The following is a 24,210-nucleotide window of genomic DNA, read 5'->3' on the forward strand; positions in this document are numbered from 1 at the left end:
GTTTGTATATCTTGGTATTTATATATTATTTATTACTTCTCATTTGTACTCTGACCATCAAGAACAATATTTCATTTCAGTGTATGATTCCACAATCAAATATCTGAAACCGAATATAAAAGATACTTTGACTTTTGACTTTCAGTGGGTTATTAAAAAAAATTGTTGATAAACCAATATTTCTAATAATACTATAATAATATAACAAACAATATATCTGATATTTGAAATCAGAGATACAAGGATAGAAACTATAAATAATGTTAATGCGGGTACAAAATGCCATTTATCCTATGCTATTTATACACAATACAACAAATTAATTTTATAAAAGTGACTGCCTTATAACAATGACTATTTCTTAATGACTATTTCTTCTCCTTCCCCACCCTAGTTACCAGAAGTAGTAGTGCAGTATAAACACAGATGTAAAATGGACAACACTGGCAGTAGCATACAGCAAACTCGATAACAGCCGTTCCAGGACGCCATACTTGTTTTCCCCAATTAGAGACTGGAGATAAGGGGCCCAAGGAAGAAACGGCCACATACATTTTAAATGTGATGTTGCTTAAAATAGGGGCTTTTTGGCCTTTAGTGCTGGTGGGTGAACATTGTACATAAACCCGCCCGTGTTTTTCCCATGATGTCGCACACGCCCTGAGATGGACGAGTGGGAGATTACAGGGTGCAGTCAGACCAGATTGACACATGGAGTGAATTAAACGAGAAGCTTTGCGTTGTGGCTGATTGGCTAAGGCGGAGGATCCCTCCCAGCTAATCAGCATGAGCACCCAAGTGGAGCAGTAGGGATTCTGGGAAACACTTTAAGCACCGAAAACTAACACTTTGGGTAAATATCATGGATTTTTAAGCACATAAATCAACCTTGTTGTTTTATCCTCAGTCGTACTTACATTATATTTTCCTTCCTATTCTACAAAACATTACTTATATGGAACCCTACAGTTATAAATCACCATGCATCATGCTACGTCACCCCTTTGATTGGTTGGGAAATACTGTTGAAGCAACTGAGAAAAGCTATTATAATTATCCATCCATCCATCCATCCATCCTAGCAGTAAATATATTCTATTGTTATTAGTTTTTCTCGATTGCTTGGCGCATTCCTCAAATGACAATTTACATTTGCAAAACCACAAGTGTAATCTCCACACCATAATGTCACTTCTGCACAGCAGAACATAATTTCTCAATGCTTCACACAAATTTCCGAATGGTTTAGTACATATGTCCAAGTGTGTTTTGTCATCTGCCACAATTTTCAGTTGCTGTAGTCTTGTTGTTCAAAATAGATTACCGGTATGTAGTTTCCCATTGTAATAATTTTACACCTTAAACTATAGTATAGATATATATGACCATCATTTCAGCAACCACATGCTCATCAGTTAACCAACCTTTCAAAATGACATAAAACATATGTTATAAATTGCAGTGATATGCCATTGTTCTGTTTTTGGTTCCCACATGATTTCGTTGCCCTTTTGTTGTTCTTGCACTGCCATTTTGCTGCTTGTGTTATACAGTGCTGTGTGACATTTTTGTTTGCTATTATATTGTGTCTTGAGATCTGAATAAGGTTGCATGCGAGTGCTTCCTCTTGACAGTGAACTTTACATACTGTAATGTAAAGCTTTACAATTCAGAATTTTGGAGATCAGGAGGATACACTGACATCTTGACTCTCACGTTTAAAATGATACTGATTTTCATTTTAGTGGCACTGGCTAATTCATCGGTAGACTTATTTGCATTTGAGACATGATTTCATTGTAAGTTACAGGCTTTTGCAGCTAAACCACAGTGTTAGCTACAAGCATGAATTGTTTTGAAAATGTCTTGAGAATGTTAAGTATGCTTCATGAAACGTGCAAAAGCAATCAATAAAAACTGTAAATACTACATAAAATCTAAAAATATAAAATTTATCACATTTAGAATACCACTGAATCATTTGTCCTAAATGTATACATTTTGGTTGGTACTGGTTTCCAGGCTAAAATACAAACTGACAGCACTAGATTTGTTAACATGTTGACCAATTAATTACTAATTAATTAATTATTAAGTGCGGTAACTAAATCCAGTATTACCCACGTGCCCAGATACCTGCAGTCAGCGACTCCGACATGACTGACCAAGTCCCGCTTTCATCATTTGGTGAATGGGAAGGAAAATCGATTCTTCCAAGTCACCTAATAATCTCTGAGTTAATTACCATCCCGTGGGCCCGGTCAGGTGGGGCTTCAGCTAATAAAGCTGACTGCCGTTCATGATGGCCGTGCCCCCATCTGACCTCCTGGGGTATTCACCATTGTATCAGGGTGCAGCTGGTGCCACCCCCCACTCGCCTTTTTACCCACCTGGGATGGCTGCCGGAGTAACGATGCACAGTTACACTCCGTGACCGGAAATCCGAGGCTGCAGCCTGACTCAGGAGAAGCTCTGGAGGAGCTCTCACCGTGATGGGGCTCCTGCTTCCAGTCCCATATCTCTGAGGAGACACTTCTTTCTGACTTAATTAGTCGCATTTATGACTGAGAGACACAGAGCACCTGCCACAGCTGGAGCATCAGGGAAAAGCAGAAAGTAAACAGGCAGGGAGAGATGTGGAGGGTCTGCTGAACTGAGGTCCATGGGGAGAGTAAAAGACAGACAGACAGACAGACAGATAGATAGATAGATAGATGTGACCATTACAATAAAGACATAAATAGGAAAGTAGAAACACTGCACCCCTGGGGGCACATGGGCAGGTATCACTCAGCATTTTTTGTGTGTGTCTCCCTCATTGACAAAATGCACCTTTCCCCACACGCACACACGCATGCACACGCTCATGGGGCCGAGCACAGTTCCCAGCATCCCGTCCTCCCGCTTCTCCGCCACCCCAGCATACGTTACTGATCTGCATACGTTACTGATCTGCATACGTTACTGATCAGCATACGTTACTGATCTGCATATGTTACTGATCTGCATACGTTACTGATCTGCTCCTGGCTCTTCCTCAGTCTCTGCAGCTCCGGTGTGTCGCAGACGGTGCTGAAGCCCCTGCCTTTGCTCTCCTCAAAGTCCTTCTTGTATTTCACCTAAAAAGGGACATGAAAATAAGATAAGACAGCAACAAACATGCCACAGAACATTTCAATCTGGAACAAAGCAAACGGTGGTGCCGAACTGGGACACTCCCTCAACCGCTACTGCAGACTGTAAAGTATTATATACTCTGCTATATTCTCTCCTCAACAAATCAGACCTATTCTTACTGGTCATTCGATAGTCCCAAAAGATCATCTATAGTCAGTTTAACCGTTGACTGTTCTTCAAACCCTAGTCTGCATTGATTCAAACTTCAAAATGGTCACATTGATACATTCTTTCATCAAGAAAACTGAATAGTATATATCTCATCCTTGATAAGTCCTATAAAAGGATCCCAAGAAGTTGAACAGTTCTGGGTAAAGTTTGGTAGGTTTTTTAATGCTATTTGCTTAAAAAGAGAGACATGAAAAGCTCCTAAAGATGGTTGGTTTGACGAAGTGCCCGCGACCTGCAGAATGGGGCCACCAGCTGACAAGGCAGTTAGAAAACTCACACTACAGCACACTAGGCCTGCCCAATTCTGTCAGTTACCATAGAAACATTTAAAATGAGCTTTAAGTAATTCCTATTCTCCGCTTTCTTTTAATTGCATGTTCAACGTGCCATCAGTAATTATGGCAGGAATGAGCAACTTCCTGCCATAAAGGCCTTTAATCAGAGTCATTACTAGGATGGCAGGATATTCAATTTACTATTCCAGGTGTATAACCAATGTTACACTATAATTATAGTTTTCAGTGTTTTGTTCTTGAACTTATGGGAAATCGATTCATACACGGAGATGGACAATAACTGTCAGTTCCTTTTTGACCAGCAGGGGTCGATATACATTATCTTCATGGTTTATTGAATGGTCTGAAACAATCCTTTAGTCACATGGATTACAAATTACAATTGTTTTATATGGGGGACTTCTGGCATGAAAATGTAAATAAACTCACATCTTCAATCAGAAAAGTTTAACTAAGACACCTGAAAAAGTGGGTAATACATCCAGTATATACAGCCATACAGTAAATTGTCATCTCAATTCATTGAATTAAAGGATTCATGCACTCTCGATACAGAGTACAAGCGTGCAGTAAGAAGATAAAATGAGTATTGAATCAGCACTTCCCTAAATACTGCTGCACAATCAGGCAAACTATTATTGCTATATACTTACACCTAGGGGTGTAGATGTCTGGCAAGGCATGATATGTGTCATGGTTGAGTCAATAGTAAATACCCTACCCTCCCAAGGAAAGGCTTACAAAACATGATGAAAATGTCCAACAGGTAGAAAAAAACAGACAATGGACAAAGCAGTCAGCCTTGGCTTCAATGAAGCTAAATAGCAACCATTTTCCACAAACATTTCTAGATCATCTCCAATGTTGGAAATTTGTTCAGATTCCTCCAGGGGAAAATACTCCAAATTCTTCTGATATTATTTCTGATAGATTTGAAAGTTTGGAGACCAAACAGATAAGTCAACAATGAATTAAATAAATAAACCATTTGAAATATTTTATTTCTACAAGTTAACAGTGTTCTCTTCCATTACAGAGTAGAAATGGCAACATTAAGAAGCTGTTAGTTTGCCTTGTAATTGCATGTGAAATGTGAGACAACATAAATTCTCATTACTCCTGGTTCCAGTCCATTGCGCTAATGGAAGTATAGCATTCACAGCAAATTGCATCTTCTCAACTATGACCTGATTCATAATAAGATGATGATTTCCTACATCACTACTTATCTAAGGCGCCCCTAAAAGTTGCCCCAAAGGACTAAGGACTTTGCCTTTTTAATAATCACATCTTATATATGATTTTTAGCATCAGGCTCAGTCAATCAATGAAATATACAAACAAAACTGCTAGACGGTAAACTTCTCCAAGTGGACACAGAGATAACTGAGGAGAAGTAGCCTACTAGGCAACATGATACCTTTGTACAATATGGAGTCCTATCACATCGCTAACGTTAGCAAGATTGTTAAGAACACAGACTGTTAGCCAGGGGCTTGTATCATATAGCTGGATTTCTTGCTTAGCCGTATCACTTATGATGATTAAGGTATCCCAGTTTAAATGGGCTTTATCTTCATTCACTTACATTTAGCCCAGATTACCTTAAATCCGACAAGCTATCTGGCTAAGCGAGAAATCCAGCTTCATGGTAAAGGTTATGATTTATTCCTCCCATCATACTCCCCATGAAGCAGGTAAGAGCAGGTTTGGAGAAGTGAAGGATCAGCCAGTGTCCAGCCCGCCTGCAATTAGGAGAATAAGGGCCTTGATCCAGCAGTGGTGTCAGTGTGCTGCCCCTGGGCTTTGAACCCACAGCCATCTGATCACAGAGTCTTAACCTGCTAAGCCATATCAGTGCCCCCACCCCCGGGCTTGCTGTTGTCCTACTAATCGATATAAACTGCTAGTCACTTTGGATGAAATCGTCAGCTGAGCTTGCAAACATCTGACTTTTGCGCAGGAGACAATCTGGCAAACGGCCGGCAGAGGGATCCTTCAGCTTGGCGGCAACGTGGACATGGGGGAGGATGTCTGGGTTCCTAATGGTAGCATTTGTCTGAATGCCAGAGCTCTGACAGGACCGCCTGGTGATGCATCACCCAGAAGGACCTCTGCAGAGTTCTGTCAGCTCTGTTGGATTAGCCACTCCGAGCCTAAATGACAGCATCAGTGCAGGGCTGCGGCCCTCAGTGTATCCTGCATGGACCTGACCTTAACCCTGAGATGGTTAGTTCCTCTGAAACCCAAAAGACTGGATCCAACATCCCAGTCCATTTACAGGAAGAAACTTAAGTTCGGAGTGTGGCTCAGTGGGTGAGGATCAGGGGCGGACTAACATATCTGGGGGCCCTGGCTTTCCTTATTTAATTTCTTTCCTTCCTTGTTCCCGTTCTGTATCTCTCTCTAATGATGTTTAATGCATCGCAACACACCCATGTAAAGTGCTCTGGGACGACTCTACTGAGAAAGGCGCTATATAAAATCATATTGAACTGGACTGAATATTAGTCCTTATTAATAAATAAAAATGATTGCCCACAAATGACTAAAGATGGGCCGTACATCTGGAATACATCCAGGAGCTTGTGGTCAGCAGGCACCTGTTATATTTTGATGAGGGAGGAAACTCGCCATATTCCTCCTCCTTGGGTTACTCAGATACCTCTGAACACCTACACAGCACCAATAAGCCCTGTGTTAATAGAACAGAGGCACTTTATTTACCCCTGTGGGGAAATTGGATGGTTTTCACATATACCATCTTGCGCTCCAAGAGACACACTGAAACGAGTGTTTATACAGATGAGCACTCATGTCAGGGTCATAGTCCGACACCCCTAGAGCATTTTGGGTATTTTGGGTGATATGATTACTCTGACAACCTCAGGACTTGAACCCACGGCCTTCGAGGGTAAGGTGAAGATTTATTAGCTAAAAAGCCACACCCCACCCTTAATCTGCAACCTTGGTGTTATTACTGCAACCCTGAGCTAACGGAGTGAACCTTTCAATGTAAAATTAACGAGGCACTAAAAAGCATTGGCAGAGGTGGGGCATCTTTCTTTCTGCCAACAAGGTTTGTGAATTGACCGTATAGCCCCACTGCTCATGCCCTTCCTGCGATCTCCCTGCCCATAAGGTGCTCGGGGTGGGGGTGGGGGTGGTACTGACAGATGGAGTAATGGTGTGGAGCAACAAAATGTTGTCCGCTGCCAGCAGGATCCCAGACAAAGGCACAAGGTCCAGGACCCAGACCTACAGGAGGAAAGTGCCGAAGATGTCTACTCTTCCACAACAGTAATTATTTCACAGATTTTAATTGTTGTTATTTTTTAAATTACTTGAATGTACCACCTTTCTTGACCTTAGTCGGTCAAGAAAAATCTAAACACAACTCAACCGAAAACTCGGAGCACGACAAAACAAAGCAGACCCGCTAAAGCTTGTACGGATCGCGATGCATCTCGCCTTCCAAACAATAACCCCTCCGTCTGTCCTCCTCTCCACCTGCCACTTCCAGTTTGCCATCAGCTCACCTCAGTACAGGTAAAGTGCTCGTAAATGGTCATTTATTTCATGTTTATTGCTTTTGTATGTGTGCTTTTTCAGGTATGTATTAGTTTCATATTGATTGTTAATGTTAATTTTTATCATTAGTTAGGTAGGTAGATAGGTTTAAATAGGCAATCACTTGGGGGTCTGGAACGGATTAAATTCATTTACGTTATTTATTATAGGGATATTCAATTTGGACCTCGACCAAATCACAACTCAGCCAGCCTTCTGGAACAAATTGAGTTCGTGTTCCAAGGTACTACTGTATATTACAGACATGAAAATATATATAAATATAATTTTAAGCATTTTTCCAATTGTATGTTATTGATGGAGAAACTGGAGGCTACATTTGTACTATGCAGTCAGAGAAAAAAATCCATTGTAGGCTATAATTATGTTATTATGGCATACAGATCAGGGAGCAATGTTTAATCAGTCACAAGGTGGTGTTTATTGCATCCATACCATTTACTCCAACAACACACACACACAAGTTGGTCTTCCTATCTAAATGGGGACCGTCCATTTATTTCTATGGGAAAAACCCTAATCTCAATCACGACACCCTTAGCCTCTACCCAGCCCTAACCTTAACCATAAGTAACCAACCCAAATACAAGACTTTTGGCATTTTTGGCATCATCATCATCATCATCATAATTTTTACTTTTTTGATTGCATTCACAGATTTTTATAAAACTGGTTATCCAAATGGGGACCTCAAAAGATATCCCGAAAAGCAGGGAAATTTCAGGTTTTGCTACACTTTGGGGACAATTTGGTCCTCAAATGTGATCCATGGAAACACATACACACAACGCCCATCATATGGGTCACCCCCTACTACCCATACCATGTATGGTTGGCCCACGCACAATTCATGACAATTACACAAACATTTCAAAACACAATTCATGACAATTACACCAAACTATTTACATTATTTACATCTGCTGATACCCCTCCAACTCTCCGCCCTGCCGCATGGGTAACCCCAGCGCTACACTATGCTGATAAGTTAACTGATCTTTAGGTGAAGGTGCAGTAGCTCTCAGCTACGCTCTCTTTCTGTTATGGTTGCCACCTAATCCATGTCAGAAAGGACACTTTGAGCTAGAACAGCATTTGTAAACTACCATTCTAATTAAAAGGACCTGGATTTCACTTGAGCACTGAGTTCTTGCTGTGTGCTGATTGAGCAGTCTTTCATAATCATGCATCTGTCACCTATGTTAATGCGAGACAGCTGGATGAGTCTTTCAATCAAGGAAACAAACCAGTCAAAGCACAAGAAGAACACAACTGTATAGCCAAACACGGAAGCCATTTGGGTTTTAAAGCAGTAAAGAAGTAGCTCAAAATGTCCTCCCTGACATGGATTAGGTAGTAACCCTACTTTCTGTCTCTCTATGTCTCTGTCTCTCTCTCTCTCTCTCTGAACGAGGGTAAACAAAAATGTATAAACAAAAAATATACAGGGATTGCTGTATATCATATATTTGCTTGTTTGTTGTTTTTTTTTGCTGTTATTATCACTACAGTTGAACATATGCGGCTCAACCTTTGTCTAAACTAAATATAAACAAGACGTATAATGAATTGAAATCAAACATTCTATTATCGACAGCCATTATCATAGATAAACTCAGTGTAGAAAGTTAGGGCTTGCAGTAGCAGCGTGGCAGCAGCAGTGCGGGCAGTGTGGACAAATATGCAGATGGGCACTGCAGCAGCAACACTGTCCCACAGCACAGTCGTGACGTGCAGGGCCACGCAGCCGGTGTGTTCTGGGCCTGTGGAAACCCACCTGACTCTGGAGTTCCCTCTGCTGCTTCAGACGCCGATTTTCTGGTGTGTCGGTCACAATGGTGAAGGACTGCTTCGGGTAGTGCCTGCATAGGAAAGGACAAACAGCGGTTATGCAGACCTCTGGGCACCAAGCAGCAGCTAATGAGGGGGGTGGACAAAACTGTATCGCTTTAACACGGTAGAACATACCAAATGTAGAACCACTGCAAATGTAGCTTGCCAAACTTCTAGAATTCCCCACCTGAGATCATGTAAATCTACCTGTTCATAGTAGCCTAGCAGTTGACTAGAAAACATGATGCATTTTGTATGACAACAACCTCCATGACACCAGTAAAGACAATAAAATCACAGACTATATACAGAATCACACTGGCATCTATGGGACCTTCCCACTGTACTTTTTACTCCTAGTGAATTATTTGCACATCCCCCAAACTATTTGTGCCCCACATCTTCTTGTCTCACATTTATTCATATGTGAACATGTTTGTTTGTTTTTATTATTAATAGCACGTTTCTTCTCCCTACACATTGTTGTCTTGTTGTCATTTATTTATGTGTCAACATGTTTAACAACTTGTTTATTGCACATGTTTTATTGTCATGCTCTCTCTTTTTATCTTTATTGTATTTATTGTTCAGTGTATGTTAATCTTGACAGTATGTTCAAATTGTATTCTCATGCTCACTCCTGCACCAAATCAAATTCCTTGTCCTTTTTGTACCCGGAGAATAACAGTATTCGGATTCCAATATGCAGCATGTAAATCATATCAGAGTTTGACAAAAATCCGGAACTTGCCAAGATCATTTCAAACTTTCTCATTCATTGATATTTCTCATATGACATTACTTTCCACCATTTTTAGTGCCATCAATATTTATGAAGAAATGGAAAAAGGGATAGGAAAGATACGTAAACTATGAAACCCAATGTCAACGCTGACTGAGCCATCATTACGCACCTTCATGCATCTCTTCTCCAGAGAGCCTTAGTCTTCCAGAAAAGGGGCCATTGACTATCAGGAGCCCGGACACAAGTGAGAACCCTCTCAGAACCTATGAGAGCCTCCAAGGCAACGGCATTCTGAACAAGAGCGTAGGAGTTTTTATATTGGGGGGACAAAACTTAATAATTTAAATATAAAGGTATGTCTATTTTTGGAGGGATCAAATGATGCCGAATGAAATTTTGGGGGAGTACACGCCCCCCCAAACCCCACCGGTTCCTATGCCTCTGCTTCCGAATTTCAACCACCTCTCGGTCACACAAAGCACAATGCTCTACCTTCTCAGATGACTCATACCATTGGTTCATTGACAATGCAATACAATTAAAATTACAAAGAATTGGATGCAACACCCAAGGTGGATCTATAATATAATCAAAAGAGCACAAGCCATCACAAACTGATCTTTGTTATTTAAATAAATCACTCAGAAATTATTTCTGCTGACATGTCAACTGATGATACCTAGAGCTTATGAAAACCTAGTAGAAATGGGATACATTTTTTAAGACTCACTGGGTGTTTACTTTTCGTGTCCCTGCTACATTGCCTCGCCATCACTAGCCCATGAAAGCACAGCTCAGGGTGTTAATATTGATGTACGACTCACAAAACTCATCCATCTTGAGACTGACTTGGCCAGAGGATCTCTCTATCTCTTACCTTTCTGCCCCGTCCTTGAAACCCTAGAAAAAAAAAACAATGACAGGGGACAATGATAGATTGCAGGAGCACACTGCCTTTTCCAACTGCTGCCCCCCTAAAGGCCAAATCTTAAAGCTTGGCATAGCATAGCTAAAGCATTCTGGAAAATTTGATCGGAGCGCAAATCCTCAAGGATTTGCATACTTACACCCGTAAATTCCTTCTAGGCCCAAACCCAGAGCCGTCTATAAGCTCTCCACCTGTGAAATACGCTGGTGACTTAGTAACAAATATCAATCTAATGCTTTATCTTAGATATCTGGAAAATAGCACTACTTCCTTCAAATTTGCTACTGAGAGTCAGAAGTTAACAAAAACTGGCACCAGAAAATCAACTACTATTAACATTTATTCAAAGGTAATTGTGACTACAACCTATTAAGAGCCCAGGAATGCAATGGGATTTTAAACTACCTGATATCATGCTTCAGACTATAGATGCTCATAATTTTACATCAATGTGAAACATAAATTATCTACAACTCAAATTCAGTCGACAATGCAAACTTGTGAACAAATTCATTTTAGCGAGGCTTACCACTTATAATGACTGATCAAAAGCTGTCAGCTTCCTAGGGGGGTTAGTTTGGAGGAATTGACTTGTGCAGGCAGTCTATCTTGGACAAGCTATGTTGTATTTTGATAGTATAGATCAGGGGTGTCAAAGTCCTGTCCTGGAGGGCCGGAGCCCTGTGTAGCTTAGCTCTTTCCCTGTTCCACCACAAATGATTCAGCTCAATAGCTGTGCTGTAATTAGCACAAGGAGTTGAGTCAGCTGTGTTAAATGAGGGGAAACCAAAAACTGTGCAGGGCTCCGGCCCCCCAGGACTGGAGTTTGAGACCCCTGGTATAGATGATTTTCTCAATGGCAGGAATCCTCTTTTGAGCTGTTCCCCTTGGTTTTAACACCGTTATTGTTGATATGTTGTAAATTAGGACTGAGAATACTCCACCATTGTACTAGACACCATTTCTCTGTACCCAACCAACAGTCCCCTCCCTGAATTTATCCAGTGATCTCCACTGAGATCTGTCAGTTGCTTATGCACACCCATGAGACTGTCACATTACTCTACCTGGATATGTCACTTATGATACCTATTCCAGGCTCATACTTATCTGAAAACGTGTCCAAGGATCTTTGGGGGGATGGGAGAAAGTATATCTTTGGTCTGTGTAGTACTGTGTGGTATAAACGGTATAAACGGTATACGATATAAATTTGGCCAACGGGAGAGATTTTGATTATGCCGCCCTACCGCAGAAATTTCTGCTCCTCGCCCACAAAAATGACATAATGAAGTCGCGTCAAATCATAAATAACTTATTATTTATATGATTCATATGAAAATTGTTTATACAGTATGATTATTGCTGTACCCGTCATACTTAAACCCGTACCCCGAACCATTATCCGACAGAAATAAAATAAAATTCCGCACCCCATCCGCTATAAATAAATACCGACACCCGACCCACACCCGAATGAAAATCGGTCAGATAGCCAAAATTAGACAAAAGTTTATTAGGCCTACCACAACAAACGACCAGTGACATGTGCAACATCACTTGAAAAGGCATAGCCAAATGTAAATGTTGCTTAATAACAGCCTAATAATAAGCAGAACAAATGGTAGTAGCCTATCACCAAACTCAAATAATGTTTGATATTGCCATGCCCACACATAGTCTTACCAGCTTACAATTAAATGTGTTAATAAAACTAATTTTATATAAAATGTACATTAGGCTACCCTGCACAGTATTGGGTTTTATAGGCTACCTACATTTTCCTTTGATTACCCGATTGGAATTCCTACGCGAAGGTGAAGACTAGCGTTTGGTGTGGTGCTTTATATTGCTGTGTAAAAAAAGGATATCGTCCACAGTTGATGGCCTCAGCTGACTATTTCAGCATCCATTTCGAACAACTGGAGGAGATCACATGCATTTTTTGAAAATGAAAGTGGGAGAGATTTCCGGGAATGCGCGTGCAGGCATAAGCTGATATGGATTTTACGTTTTATCATGTTTAATGCAGGGATTTTGTCACAAAAATATAGCCCTAGGGTTTTTTTTGTTGGCACATGATGTTTTGAAAACCGCAATTTAGCTCTCCTGCGTCCGACCCAACCTGAACCCGTATCCGACACAGTAGAATATTTTTCACCCGTTTCATCAAAATTTGCGGGTCACCCGTCGGGTACCCGAACCCATGCAGGACCTTTATGGGAGAGATGGTCATTCTAATATAGATGGAGTTATGACACTAGTCTAGTTCTGTGTCTTGTTTTCTGCTTACCTATACAGTTTACAAAACCAACCTGTGTTTTTAATATAAGATAAAACCAGGGAAGTTACTTGAAATGTTTTCATATTTTTTCTATAATTGCAGATTTGCACAATAAATATTCTACGTTCATGACTACTTTGAAACCCTTTCAAAAACAGTTACATTGAAATTTACAGATCAAATCATATACCGCAATATATACCGTCTACCGTCTATGGTTCAAATTATACCGCAATGTGAATTTTATGCAATATCGCTCAGCCCTAGATCTGTGTTGCAAATTACTCTCACAAAGAGTTGCTCAAAGTAATGAGGTCAGTCCAGGGGTGATTCTAAGTTGTTTTTTTAATATGGGAGGCATAACAGGGGCCTTAACCCATTCACAGGGCCAACCTTATCATTAGCCAATGACATGTGTTGAATCAGTGAGGAGGGGGCACCCCGGGGGCCAATCACCTGTGGCCCCACCCCTGTACACAACCCTGGTTAACTCAGTTACTTTAAACAAATGATATGAACCTGAAAGGAATTACCCGAAGAAAAGGATCAAGGATAGACTATACCAAAAGGCACAGGCTGAATGCTTATGATACCCAGCAAAGGTCTATTGTCCTACTTGATTCACGGCAACAAAATCAATGGTTGTGTCACAAGCAACAGGAGCTGTGAAAGCTAAAAGCAATCTCTAGAGGCTGAACAATAACTAAAAGTGACAGCGTGATGCTCACTAGCTACACAATTACATTCGATAAATAAGCGGCGGGCAGCAGGGAGATAATTTAATACTTTCACCATGTCTGCACAGGGACAGTAGGCCGCTCTGTCTCTGTCATGTGTCAGAGCAGGAGTCGACTCCGAAGCGGAGGGGCAACCTGCGCAGGTGACGGCGGAGCTGAATGAAGCCCATTCTGTCTCCAGGAGGCTGCCAGCCAAGCGAGCGTGACCCAGGGAGCACGACAGACTCAGGACGGACATTCCCCAGAGGCAGTGTCGACAATGCCCCTCTGTTTACTGTCGAGACAAGAGACAGTCGACCGGACTCTGCTGACGGTGCAGGCTAGGAGCTCCAGTTTCAGGGGGGTAGCAGTGATTCCTGGCCAGAAAGCCCCCCCCCCACCACCATCACCATTTCAACAGGAGGAGGGAAGCTGGTGAAACTCATGAACTTTCTTTGACTGGTGACATCCATCAATACGCTTAATTAATGTATGATGAAGGACTGAATCATTTTTCAGATGTATTATGTGTACATGTATATGTATTTACATTTTAATTCTACCTGTTTAGTATGACGAATGCCAGATTTTCAGACTTTCCTCATAAATATGTTCTTGGATAATATCAGAACCACTTAAAATAAGATATAAGGTAACATAGCCACAATATGAATAATTGACTAGAAAAAAATCTCTGCACTATTTAGGCAGATAGAAAACAATCCACTCTACTTCCATATTCATCCCAAATGAGAAATTTGAAATCCTTCCTTTCTAAATACTGAACACAAACAGTTAATATAACAAAAATGCCAAACAGAAACTATGTTTTGATAGATAAGGAAATAAAATCGGTAGCCAGAGTGAAACATATAGCTTTATATCAGGGAGATTATTAATAGCTTTTTCTTTCACAATGCCTGTTTTCACTAAGCATTCTTTCCATTGTTCAGAATAATGAGCAGCAGAAAGATCATTTATCTTATAACAGTCATTTTTAAAGATGATTTAGAAAAACAATGCTCACTTCTCAACAACTTTATAATAATCCTAGGATCGTCCCATGTTCTGTTTAGCTACCGTGGAGATCACTATAATTAACTGGATAACACTTTAAATTGCACGTGTTACTTGACACTTTTAGAAGATGTGGTGCTATTAGACTTCATTGTATCATTAAAGTAGTTACATTGATTTGGTAAAAATAAGTATTGAACTAGGAAGAGACTAACCTCTTGAACAAGGGTTGTCTCTTTGATGTGATTATTTAAAGGTTATAATTGACGACTTCCGGATGATGGTGGTGAGTGCCCACGCGTGACTTTGGCAGGTGATGGGTGCAGCTGAAAGATGTTAAACGGTGAACACCTGCTGCTTCCTGACAGACGTTACCTCAGGAATATACTCTGACAAAGGTGTTAAACTAAATCCTAGGCTGGCACACCAGCAATAAGGCTGTAGGTGTGCTCTAGGCTTCTCTGTGAATTAAAATAAGAGGCATTTTCTTAGAAGCCTACTTTGTATTTACAGTAAGCATTGATCAGAACACCAAACACACTGTATCCACTAGCAATTCTGGACACTTTTTCCTAGTCCCTGCAACTTAATCCTACAAAACCATGGGCCGCCCCGTAGGATATCTTGCACCGATCTCATCAGCCAAGGTACCTCTTCCTTGTCCAAAATATGGTGGACAATTAAGCATTTTGTATGTGGACACACACAAAGGCTCCTTTTTGGGGAAAGAAAATGCACACACATATAAAGCCTCAAGCTCAGTCCTCGCTTCCTCTCTGTGTAACATCTTCTCTGTTTTGCCGCTGCAGAATACTTCAGTTCTGCAAAACAGTGTCAACAAATGGGATAGTGGAAAGTGGAAGTGGAAAGCAGCTGAAAATAACCTTTCATAAATCAGAAATAGCTGAGTAAACATGGAGACTTTTTCTGTATGATTACAATAATGCAGGTGAGACGTCATTGAGTAGCTATATCAGAAATGAGTCCAAATGCGTACTCAATGATTTACATAAATTGCAAGTTCAAACGCAAAAATAATCCATAGTTAGTCATACTGGACTCGCTATAAGTTGTCCTGGAAGTGTGGCCTGGTGGATTCATTAGAAAGTATTGTGCAGCATATCGCTACATTGGGGACAGATCAAAATTCAAAGTTAACTACTGAATGCACTCATTGTACAGTAGAAATATCACAAAGCAAGGAGCGGCTATGTGTGCGTGTACGTCATACATATACATGCACACATACAGAAATTTGACGGGATTGAATCAGTGGATTTAAGCTTACTCTGACATATGCTTAAATCTCACACTTTGAAATTAATCCACCCAGAAACTGCCAGTATAACCATATCCTACACAAAACACTTAATATGCATCAGCCTGAAACCCAAATCTGAAAGTGAAACCCATAGCAAGTCCTGTTTGTGTATAAAATCTCTGAACGTTAGAAATTAGGAGACCATTTTCAATGTCATTCACAGTCTGAACCACAGCTCTGTTTGGCTACCTATTTTATTCTGCCATTGTAGTAAATGTGAGTAAACTGTCCGGAAAACTGCTGGTTCCCATGGCAATGGCCCACTTGCAACATTTTCCCGCTTCTGAGAATGCAGCAACAGGGAATCACCTCTGAAAGGAAATGTTTGGGAGGTAAGATTTCCTGGAGCAAAGGGGAAAAGGGCAGCTTTGAATTGCGAGTCAGGGCTTAATTTCCAAATATGAATGCATACAAACTGAATGACTGTGGAGGACTGCTGATCAGCCTGCCCTAAATCCTTTCAGTCTCAATGCCGTAAACATGATTATATCAGGACCAGTTCCTACAGCATTCCGCTAATAGCATCTTAAATTTCCAAACTACAGTATTTTGGCAAAAAAAGCCTATAATAGCCTTTCAAATGAAAGCTCGATATAAATAAAATAAAGTCACCAATAGGACTAACACTCACATTTTATATATTTAACAGACACCTTAATCCAACATGACGCATGCCTTTCAGAGAAAGCAGTCTCAAACAATCCCTGGAACAATTGGGAGGCAGGGCCTTAGGGCCACGCTCAAGGGCCCGAAGGTGACATCACTCTGCCAATGCAGGGATTCGAATCAGCGACCTTCTGATCACAGGGACAGCAGCTTAACCTACTGAGCCGCACACCACTATCACCTAAATAAAAGTAACATGAAGCACATTTTGGTCTTAGCAAAGATGTCTGTCTTGAAACTACGTTAAAACAAGTATTAAGAACATGTAGTTTAGTCATTTTGTATGAAGGTTCCTTTGTTAGGTTCTGTGCACCTGAAAATTGTGTTCTGGATCTGAGTGGTCGGCTTATCAAGTGATTAGCTTTGAGGTAATCATTAGTCCTGGGGTAGCAAGCAGCACAATCTGCAGCCGGACGTGCAGCAACCCTGAACATGCCACCTGAACTGCGTAAATAATGTGTCCACCTGTTCAAATGGGTATAATGGCAGGATGCTTTGTGTACAACCTGCAAATATCTAATAAAGATGTTTATGATGGCCCATAGGGGTAGCACTGACGTACTGACCTCATCTGTGCCAAATTCATAATCCTGTACTAAAGAGCTTCCCCAGAGGGAGAAAGAAATCACCCTGAAGGAGTCAATCAAAGAGGGCATTTAAGAGGAATCACATGACAGGGCTTTAGACGTGCATCACATGTGCGTATGTAAAACAAACACGCCTACCGCTTTCAGTCTCCCAAAAAGAGTAACTAATGAGGGGATTTTTATATTCACAGCTTTCAATGATGGCTAGAAAAAGCAGAACAAAAGAAATAGGATGATGACACCTACAACACACATTTAAACCACAATTTGTATCTCAAAAATGATCCGTACATCCATCTTAGCCATAACTGTTTATCCAGGCGAACCTGGAACCTATCCCAGAATGCACAGACACAAAAACAATGGCTCAGACATTGTAGATTCATAATTTTAGTTACATGTAGAATTTGAGGGGGGGGGGGACTTGAATTGAGTTCATATATATGATTAAAATCTCTCCTTCTTTTGGCTACTTCTCTGGGTCAGGCCTTTTCCAGCCGATAGAGGTACCCCCTGGAAAGGATGCCGGTTCATCCTACGGCACATGCACACTCACACCCACTGGGTAATTTAGAAATGTCAGTTAACCTAACTGCATGTCTTTGGACAGTGGGACAAAACCAAATTACCTAGAGAAAATCCACACTACACAGAAAGAACACACCAACATCACACCTGTACAGGGAAGGAGGGATTCAAGCCCCCAGCCTAGAAGGTGTGAAGCAACAGTGCTATCCATGCCTCCCCATGGGAACCTGCATAAGAAAACATCTCCCAAAAAGCCAAAAGACATCAAATAGAGCTACAGACACCTGGGTTTAACGTTTAACAAATCTCAGATATACTAACGAAGATGAGATGTCGGGGTCAGTTAGGACCCCTGGAGCGCCTAGGGTTAAGGGCCTTGCTCAAGGGCCCAGCAGTAACATTGTTACTCTGCCAGCCAAAGGATTTGAACTCACAACCTTCTAGAGGCCGACGCAAATCCCTAACCTGCTGTGGTACACACAGCCTTCTAGAGGCAGACACAAATCCCTAACCTGCTGTGGTACACACAGCCTTCTAGAGGCAGACACAAATCCCTAACCTGCTGTGGTACACACAGCCTTGATCTCCTATGGGGCCGCCAGGGACGCGGGATTTTAGTAACTCTAACAGACAGCTGTTGTTGATGTTTCTCTTTATTGGCCTGTCAGGCCCAGACCCAGGTGGATCATGACAGCCTCTTTTCACACGTTTGAAATTCTCTGCCCTCCTATTTCCCTCCATCTGTTCACGTCCAGTAACAGTATCTAAGTAAAACACACTTTTTCTATCTCTTTTTCTGTAAGTTATATACATGAACAGCTGGCATTGTCTCCAGGGTGGATGGATGGATGGATGGATGGACGGACAGACATTGACAGGTACAACTTAGACACAGATGCTAATTAAAGAAACAAAATTTTATCCAGTTTATCAAATTAGTTTTTTAATATTGAAAATCTTCAGAACATTATAGAACATATATAACATTTTTGCTATATTCTCAGAAATGCAGCTAAAGAGGTGACTTAATTCTGCAAAATGAAGGGTAATGTAATGGCAATTATTGCACGGTGAGTAGTCCCTTCAGAAAGTAATCTTCCAGCCAGAGAATGAGCTAATTACGCATTCAGTTCATTACAAAGCACCGGGAAGCCTTACTCCCATCATGCATGGATGTTATTTCCAGTGCATGCTTTGCCTAAATATAAGCACATCTTTTCAAACAGAGTAGAAATATGAACCATATTCTATTTACACTACAATTTACTTATCGCTGTGTAAATGGCACGGCCTCATAAGGTAACACAATTGCATATGTTACCAGCGTCACAGCATTGTTCCAGTGTTAGTGACATGAGAGAGAGGTCTGATTAGAGTTGTTCCGGTCTTATTCAGTTTCCTGATAGGATGTCGAGTCTGACGGCCAACTTCCGCTCTGTCTACCTTCTGGGGGCGGGGGGAGGGGGCGTCGTCTAGACACCAAGCTTCATCCTTCCTGCGATCCAGCAATCTGCAGCCTTCATTTACAGGCGTGCTTTTCTTCATTTTTATGAACGTCGTTTTGGCTGTGTTATCGGGGCTCAAATCAAATTTTACAACAATCATTTTGCAAAAACATTGACAGTAATTAAACAGGTAGCTTTGCGGGTCTGAGAGTAGCAGCAGGGTCTTACGTCCTCAGGGTTGTGTGTTCCTAGCCCCAGCTTTGCGGGTCTGAGAGTAGCAGCAGGGTCTTACGTCCTCAGGGTTGTGTGTTCCTAGCCCCAGCTTTGCGGGTCTGAGAGTACCAGCAGGGTCTTAGTCCCTCAGGGTTGTGTGTTCCTAGCCCCAGCTTTGCGGGTCTGAGAGTAACAGCAGGGTCTTACGTCCTCAGGGTTGTGTGTTCCTAGCCCCAGCTTTGCGGGTCTGAGAGTAGCAGCAGGGTCTTACTCCCTCAGGGTTGTGTGTTCCTAGCCCCAGCTTTGCGGGTCTGAGAGTAGCAGCAGGGTCTTACTCCCTCAGGGTTGTGTGTTCCTAGCCCCAGCTTTGCGGGTCTGAGAGTAGCAGCAGGGTCTTACATCCTCAGGGTTGTGTGTTCCTAGCCCCAGCTTAGCGGATCTGAGAGTAGCAGCAGGGTCTTACGTCCTCAGGGTTGTGTGTTCCTAGCCCCAGCTTTGCGGGTCTGAGAGTAGCAGCAGGGTCTTACTCCCTCAGGGTTGTGTGTTCCTAGCCCCAGCTTAGCGGGTCTGAGAGTAGCAGCAGGGTCTTACTCCCACAGGGTTGTGTGTTCCTAGCCCCAGCTTTGCGGGTCTGAGAGTAGCAGCAGGGTCTTACTCCCTCAGGGTTGTGTGTTCCTAGCCCCAGCTTAGCGGGTCTGAGAGTAGCAGCAGGGTCTTACTCCCTCAGGGTTGTGTGTTCCTAGCCCCAGCTTTGCGGGTCTGAGAGTAGCAGCAGGGTCTTACGTCCTCAGGGTTGTGTGTTCCTAGCCCCAGCTTTGCGGGTCTGAGAGTAGCAGCAGGGTCTTACTCCCACAGGGTTGTGTGTTCCTAGCCCCAGCTTTGCGGGTCTGAGAGTAGCAGCAGGGTCTTACGTCCTCAGGGTTGTGTGTTCCTAGCCCCAGCTTTGCGGGTCTGAGAGTAGCAGCAGGGTCTTACTCCCACAGGGTTGTGTGTTCCTAGCCCCAGCTTTGCGGGTCTGAGAGTAGCAGCAGGGTGTTACTCCCACAGGGTTGTGTGTTCCTAGCCCCAGCTTTGCGGGTCTGAGAGTAGCAGCAGGGTCTTACTCCCACAGGGTTGTGTGTTCCTAGCCCCAGCTTTGCGGGTCTGAGAGTAGCAGCAGGGTCTTACTCCCTCAGGGTTGTGTGTTCCTAGCCCCAGCTTAGCGGGTCTGAGAGTAGCAGCAGGGTCTTACTCCCTCAGGGTTGTGTGTTCCTAGCCCCAGCTTTGCGGGTCTGAGAGTAGCAGCAGGGTCTTACGTCCTCAGGGTTGTGTGTTCCTAGCCCCAGCTTTGCGGGTCTGAGAGTAGCAGCAGGGTCTTACTCCCACAGGGTTGTGTGTTCCTAGCCCCAGCTTTGCGGGTCTGAGAGTAGCAGCAGGGTCTTACGTCCTCAGGGTTGTGTGTTCCTAGCCCCAGCTTTGCGGGTCTGAGAGTAGCAGCAGGGTCTTACTCCCTCAGGGTTGTGTGTTCCTAGCCCCAGCTTTGCGGGTCTGAGAGTAGCAGCAGGGTCTTACATCCTCAGGGTTGTGTGTTCCTAGCCCCAGCTTAGCGGATCTGAGAGTAGCAGCAGGGTCTTACGTCCTCAGGGTTGTGTGTTCCTAGCCCCAGCTTTGCGGGTCTGAGAGTAGCAGCAGGGTCTTACTCCCTCAGGGTTGTGTGTTCCTAGCCCCAGCTTAGCGGGTCTGAGAGTAGCAGCAGGGTCTTACTCCCACAGGGTTGTGTGTTCCTAGCCCCAGCTTTGCGGGTCTGAGAGTAGCAGCAGGGTCTTACTCCCTCAGGGTTGTGTGTTCCTAGCCCCAGCTTAGCGGGTCTGAGAGTAGCAGCAGGGTCTTACTCCCTCAGGGTTGTGTGTTCCTAGCCCCAGCTTTGCGGGTCTGAGAGTAGCAGCAGGGTCTTACGTCCTCAGGGTTGTGTGTTCCTAGCCCCAGCTTTGCGGGTCTGAGAGTAGCAGCAGGGTCTTACTCCCACAGGGTTGTGTGTTCCTAGCCCCAGCTTTGCGGGTCTGAGAGTAGCAGCAGGGTCTTACGTCCTCAGGGTTGTGTGTTCCTAGCCCCAGCTTTGCGGGTCTGAGAGTAGCAGCAGGGTCTTACTCCCACAGGGTTGTGTGTTCCTAGCCCCAGCTTTGCGGGTCTGAGAGTAGCAGCAGGGTGTTACTCCCACAGGGTTGTGTGTTCCTAGCCCCAGCTTTGCGGGTCTGAGAGTAGCAGCAGGGTCTTACTCCCACAGGGTTGTGTGTTCCTAGCCCCAGCTTTGCGGGTCTGAGAGTAGCAGCAGGGTCTTACTCCCTCAGGGTTGTGTGTTCCTAGCCCCAGCTTAGCGGGTCTGAGAGTAGCAGCAGGGTCTTACTCCCTCAGGGTTGTGTGTTCCTAGCCCCAGCTTTGCGGGTCTGAGAGTAGCAGCAGGGTCTTACGTCCTCAGGGTTGTGTGTTCCTAGCCCCAGCTTTGCGGGTCTGAGAGTAGCAGCAGGGTCTTACTCCCACAGGGTTGTGTGTTCCTAGCCCCAGCTTTGCGGGTCTGAGAGTAGCAGCAGGGTCTTACGTCCTCAGGGTTGTGTGTTCCTAGCCCCAGCTTTGCGGGTCTGAGAGTAGCAGCAGGGTCTTACGTCCTCAGGGTTGTGTGTTCCTAGCCCCAGCTTTGCGGGTCTGAGAGTAGCAGCAGGGTCTTACTCCCTCAGGGTTGTGTGTTCCTAGCCCCAGCTTAGCGGGTCTGAGAGTAGCAGCAGGGTCTTACGTCCTCAGGGTTGTGTGTTCCTAGCCCCAGCTTTGCGGGTCTGAGAGTAGCAGCAGGGTCTTACTCCCACAGGGTTGTGTGTTCCTAGCCCCAGCTTTGCGGGTCTGAGAGTAGCAGCAGGGTCTTAGTCCCTCAGGGTTGTGTGTTCCTAGCCCCAGCTTTGCGGGTCTGAGAGTAGCAGCAGGGTCTTACCCCCTCAGGGTTGTGTGTTCCTAGCCCCAGCTTTGTGGGAAGATGGTGCTTTTTATTTGCCATTTGCACCAGTATGAGAGTCACTTGTCCCACCTTGCTCTTCTTTGACATAGACACACATACAGTGAGAATGAGGTTTGGGGTCTGAGCACAGAGTCAGTCCGCTCATCTGGCACACCTAGAGCAATCGGGGGTCAACAGCCTTACTCAGGGGCCCAATGGCAGCATCAGTCTGCTGGCCCCTGGATTCAAACAACAACCTTCCGATCACAGGCACAGAGACCAGATCCACCAAGCCATACATCCTGCGTCTGTGTGGGTTTTATCCAGAAACTCATCTTTGGCAGCCCAAGGGCGTGTGGTTAAGCACAGGGGGTGCTGTAAAGGGTGTGTGTGTGGGGGGGGGGGGGGGGGTTGGTTAATTCCAAGGGCCCCTGAATGACAAGAGTCCTAAAAAATTTGGAACATAATTGGATTGGTCTGGGCTGAGGGCCTGACATGATGGGGCCCAAAATCTTGGTCTGGTTAGGTGATCTGGATAATCTACTTTGCTTATAGTTTTTGAACAAGCATCCTGTGATGGAGTGACATCTATCCAGGGTGTCCGCTGTCCTGAGCTTCCAGGCTGCATGCACAGGGTAAGCAGTATGGGAGAAGCATTTCATTCTGCCCTGTGTGTTGTTTTTCCATATATAACCACACCCCAGCTGCACCGACAATTCACACCCTCTGTCAGCTCCCAGGTAAATCATGTAAGCCCTGCCGCGTGAATGGCCCAGTGTCATAATGACTGACAGGACTAATACACAACAAAAGACCTGATAAATAATATATATTTCTCAGACTGAATTAAAACCAGAAAGGCCAATCGCTGGGAAAAACCGAAACATTGTTTTATTATTCCAGGGAAAAGGGTTCATGAAAAATGCAAAAGGAAACCGGGAGTCGATTTGAAGAGTTTGATCATCACTTATGCGACAGTCCCTGGCCGACTGCTCTGAACATGGCAGGTTGGTGAGCAATTAAATGTTTAAAAGTATTTGATATCTTCTGGTTTCTGCAGAAATCACACATCCATCAGAGTTTAACACTATAATGCACTGTGTGTAATTACTGAATAACTACTGTGTCCATTTTCTCATTGTGCTTAGCAAATTCATGCTATATAAACACTTCCTTTTTTTGGGTTTCTCTTTGGACTTTAGCATTTACTATGTGCATATGACAAAAGACACTGAGACTGGATTAAACTCTTCTTTTACAATAACTGCTGACTCATTTCAAGCTATATGCAGTGTGTCCAAACCATATAACCCGAATAACTTACACATATTACAGAAAAAAACAATAAGAAAATAAATACATGCACTTTTGTCTTGAATGTATTATTCCCCAAGGTTATGGAATTTCTCTATAAAATTTTATTCCAATTCATCTTATTTGTCTTTGTTATGTTCCTCCTTCTATTTATCGTGATTATTCTTTAGAATGCAGTAGTAAGTAGGACTAAACACTGTTTTCCATCCATAAATCTATTCTGTTAACTTATATACTTCATGGTTACAAAAAGATCTTAATTCCAAGATGTGGGACTCATCCCAAAGTACCTTAAAGTCTATGTTTAATGAATACTGGGACACTACAGTAAAATATTGCAATATTTATATATCATTTAGTGTGTTTATAAATTACCTAACATTTTCATCAAGGGTGTCCCTGACCAGGATAAGCAG

At 43.1% G+C, this 24,210-nt stretch overlaps 2 protein-coding genes across 2 annotated transcripts in view; both read right to left on the minus strand.

Annotated features, from left to right (window-relative positions):
* LOC111837842 (uncharacterized) overlaps positions 1-2,526 on the minus strand; it is a 64,527-nt gene extending 62,001 nt beyond the window's left edge. The window contains exon 1 of the mRNA XM_023800224.2: positions 2,391-2,526. The gene's annotated coding sequence lies outside the window, so the exon portion shown is untranslated. The remainder of the gene's footprint in view (positions 1-2,390) is intronic.
* A 452-nt stretch (positions 2,527-2,978) lies between these two features.
* LOC140577594 (LIM zinc-binding domain-containing Nebulette-like) overlaps positions 2,979-24,210 on the minus strand; it is a 39,851-nt gene continuing 18,619 nt past the window's right edge. Inside the window, exons 3-4 of the mRNA XM_072712041.1 lie at positions 9,013-9,097; positions 2,979-3,119 (exon numbers count right to left, since the gene is read on the minus strand). Coding sequence (XP_072568142.1) covers positions 2,979-3,119; positions 9,013-9,097 — 226 coding nt within the window. The remainder of the gene's footprint in view (positions 3,120-9,012; positions 9,098-24,210) is intronic.

Source organism: Paramormyrops kingsleyae, chromosome 1, assembly GCF_048594095.1.
Source record: "Paramormyrops kingsleyae isolate MSU_618 chromosome 1, PKINGS_0.4, whole genome shotgun sequence".
Taxonomy (NCBI): Eukaryota; Metazoa; Chordata; class Actinopteri; order Osteoglossiformes; family Mormyridae; genus Paramormyrops; species Paramormyrops kingsleyae.